Genomic DNA, 3,556 nt, shown 5'->3' with positions numbered 1-3,556 from the left:
GGAGAAGTTAATGGGGGGAGAGGGGCGAGAGTAACGGTAAAAAGGGGGAGGGGATTGTGAGTGGAGAGAGAGAGAAACTGAATGGGGGTAGTGGGGTGTGGGCCCCATGGAGATTCCATGTCAAATTTCAAATCCCCCTTTCGTATTGACCGTTTCTGCACTGCTTCGGCGTTTAGCGCCACAACATTTGCAAACTTTTTTTTTTTGGGAATGAGGGCTCAATGCTAAACGCCTAAGTCCGCATTTAGCGCCGAGCACATAGAAAGCTTTTTGAAGTTGGTGCCATTTCTGGCACTAAACGCCCACCCTAGCGTTTAGTGCCACTGTCGACGTAAAAACTCCTAGGATTGTATGCCATTTCTGGTGCTAAACGCCCACCCGGGCATTTAGTGTCACTGTCGACGTAAAAACTGCTAGGATATTGTGCTATTTCTGATGCTAAACGCCCACCTGGCATTTAGCGCCACCTAAACATAGAGCTCCCTTGAAATTTGTGCCATTTTTGGCACTGAATGCCCAGCCTGACATTTAGTGCCAGAGCACCTGAGCTAATTCCTCTCCAGGATGTTCTGCTTTCCCTTTTGATTCCTTCTGTTCTTGTTTTAAACCTTTTACATGACTAAAACACATGTAAAACAATGAAAAACTACAGAAAACTATAACAAATAAAATTTAACCAAATTGAATGTAAAATCAAAGGATATGAACGGTTGGGTTGCCTCCCAACAAGCGCTTCTTTATCGTCAATAGCTTGACGGTGCTCTGCCAAGTTAGCATATGAACGGACCTCTAACGATCAATTTCACCTCCAAGATAGTGATTTAACCCCTGACCATTGACTGTGAACTTTCTATCTGAGTTGTCTTCCTGAAGTTCCACATGACCATACGGTGACACTCTGGTTACCACAAAAGGTCCTAACCACCGCGACTTCAGCTTCTCGAAAAAGAGCTTGAGCCTTGAGTTGAATAGTAGAACTTGCTGGCGTGGCTGAAAAGCTCTAGTGGCTATCTTCTTGTCATGCCACATCTTGGTCTTTTATTTGTAGAGCTTGGCATTCTCATAAGCTGAATATCCAAACTCTTCAAGCTCATTCAGTTGGAGCAACCTCTTTTCTCCAGCAGCCTTGGCATCAAAGTTTAGGAAATTTGTTGCCCAATATGCTCCGTGCTCCAACTCTGCTGGCAAGTGACAGGCCTTACCATAAACCAACTGATAGGGGGACACACCAATAGGAGTCTTAAATGCCATCCAGTATACCCAGAGAGCATCATCAAGCTTCCTTGCCCAGTCCTTTCTTGAAGTACTGATGGTCTTTTCTAAAATTCTCTTAAGTTCTCTATTTGATATCTCAACCTGTCCACTTGTCTGAAGGTGATAAGGGATTGCCACCTTATGACGGACTTCATATCTCTGAAGAAGTGAGTCCAATTGTTTGTTGCAGAAGTGGCTTCCTCCATCACTGATTAGTGTCCTTGGGACACCAAATCGGCTAAAGATATATCTCTAAAGAAAGCTCATCACCACTTTGGCATCATTAGTGAGTAAAGCCACTGCTTCCACCCTCTTGGACACTATCTTCACACTATTCTCTAGCCTTCTACTAAATATTTTATGGATAGAAAATCATAAGATTCTTAAATTAACTTTATGTCTCTAAATATTTTAAAAGGGTACTTCTATTTATTCTATTCTATCTTACCATTAATAATATCGATAATAATATCTTTACTAAATAATATTCTTAATAAATTAATAATAATAATAATTATTGTTATTATTATTTTCTTTAATACAAATAAAATTATTTAAGTAATAAATAAATAGTGTTTACAAATTTCTTGAAAACTTAACTCTTTTAAACTTTACTTCTAAACTTTTATCAATTATGTTTTAAACCTCAAACTTTTAATTATTTTACTTGTAATACCCTACCACACAGAGCTTTACGCTTAAGTCGTGGAACAGAGGTAGTGTGGTATTGATGGGTAATTTGGTGGAAAAGTGAATTTCTCCCAAAACACACAAATCTAACCGGCAAGTGTACCGGGTCGTATCAAGTAATAAAAACTCACGGGAGTGAGGTCGATCCCACAGGGATTGAAGGATTGAGCAATTTTTGCTTAGTGGTTGATTTAGTCAAGCGAATCAAGATTTGGTTGAGTGTTTTGTGATTTGCAGAAATTAAATTGCATGGAATTAAAGAGAACAGGGAATTAAAGTGCTGAATCTTAAAGAACAAGAAATTAAATAGCAGAAACTTAGAATGCAAGAAATGTAAATTGCGGAATCTTAAAGTGCAAGAAATGTAAACGGCTGGAATTGTAAAGGGAATTGGGGATTGGATTTGCAGAATTTAAACAAAGAAAAGTAAATTGCATCAAACAGAAGAGTAAAAGAGGATTTGGATCAAATCGGATCTCAGAGCAGAAAAGTAAATGAATATTGAAAATAGTAAACAGAGAATGTAAAATTGGGAAATCAGATCTCAGGACCCAGAGACTAGAAAACCAAGTCTAGATCTCAATGCCTTCCTAGATCCAACAAGAACAATTGCAAGGGAATTGTAAATTGCAAGGAAAGTAGATGAAGAACAATTAACCGAAACTGAAATTCAATTAAGCAGTAAATAAACAGAGAGATCCAAGGATGAGATTGAAACAGAATTCCTTCAATTCTCCAACCCAAGATCCAAGACAATTGCAATTGAAATTGAAAGCAATAAAATGAAGAGGAAGATAGTGGAATTCTCCTTCCCCCAAACTAAGAAATTAAAGATCACTCAATATCCAAAGCTCTCCGAAAACTATTATGAAAACTCAAAAGGAAAGCTCCCCGAAGAACTTGAATTCTATCCTATTTATACACTTTCTTCAAATGATCTTCAAGCCTTGAGTTGGGCCTTTGCTCTTGGTGGAATTGGGTTGAAAGAGGCCTTGGTTGATTGCTCTTGAAGTTTGGAGAAGAACCAAAGTGAATCAATTGAACCGGGTTGGAGTTTTGCAAAAGTTGGACCAAAAGTTGGAGCAAAAGTTAGGGTCTAACTTTTGGTCCAACTTTTCATATCAGCCAACAAAACTTGCTGATACTCACGTTGGTGCAAAAGTTAGGGGTCTAACTTTTGCACCAACGTTGGCCTTCCTTGGTGCACTTGAGGCGCCAACGTTAGCCCAAAAGTTAGGGGCTAACGTTGGCGCAAACTTTTGCTCCTCCCCTTGTAGTTTTCATGTGCCAACGTTAGCCTCAAAGTTAGGAGCTAACGTTGGCGCAAACTTTTGGTGCCCAGGGAGTGTTTTTCTCATGCCAACGTTAGCCTCAAAGTTAGGGGCTAACGTTGGCACAAACTTTTGGTGCCCAGGGGTGATTTTCATGTGCCAACGTTAGCCTCAAAGTTAGGGGCTAACGTTGGCGCAAACTTTTGGTACCCAGGGAGTGATTTTCAAGTTCCAACGTTAGCCCAAAAGTTAGGGGCTAACGTTGGGGCTAACTTTTCACCCAAAAGTTTGTGCAAAAGTTTGAGGCTAACTTTAGGTCCAGCTTTTTGCTTCCTGGTTCA

General features: G+C 39.7%; 1 protein-coding gene across 1 annotated transcript in view; it reads right to left on the bottom strand.

Annotated features, from left to right (window-relative positions):
• The window catches only part of LOC107640968, a 7,464-nt gene continuing 4,946 nt past the window's right edge, over nt 1,039-3,556 (bottom strand). The window contains exon 3 of the mRNA XM_016344475.1: nt 1,039-1,413. Coding sequence (XP_016199961.1) covers nt 1,039-1,413 — 375 coding nt within the window. The remainder of the gene's footprint in view (nt 1,414-3,556) is intronic.

Source organism: Arachis ipaensis, chromosome B05 (genome assembly GCF_000816755.2).
Source record: "Arachis ipaensis cultivar K30076 chromosome B05, Araip1.1, whole genome shotgun sequence".
NCBI classification, from domain to species: Eukaryota; Viridiplantae; Streptophyta; class Magnoliopsida; order Fabales; family Fabaceae; genus Arachis; species Arachis ipaensis.
This window is presented reverse-complemented; position numbering and strand designations above follow the sequence as displayed.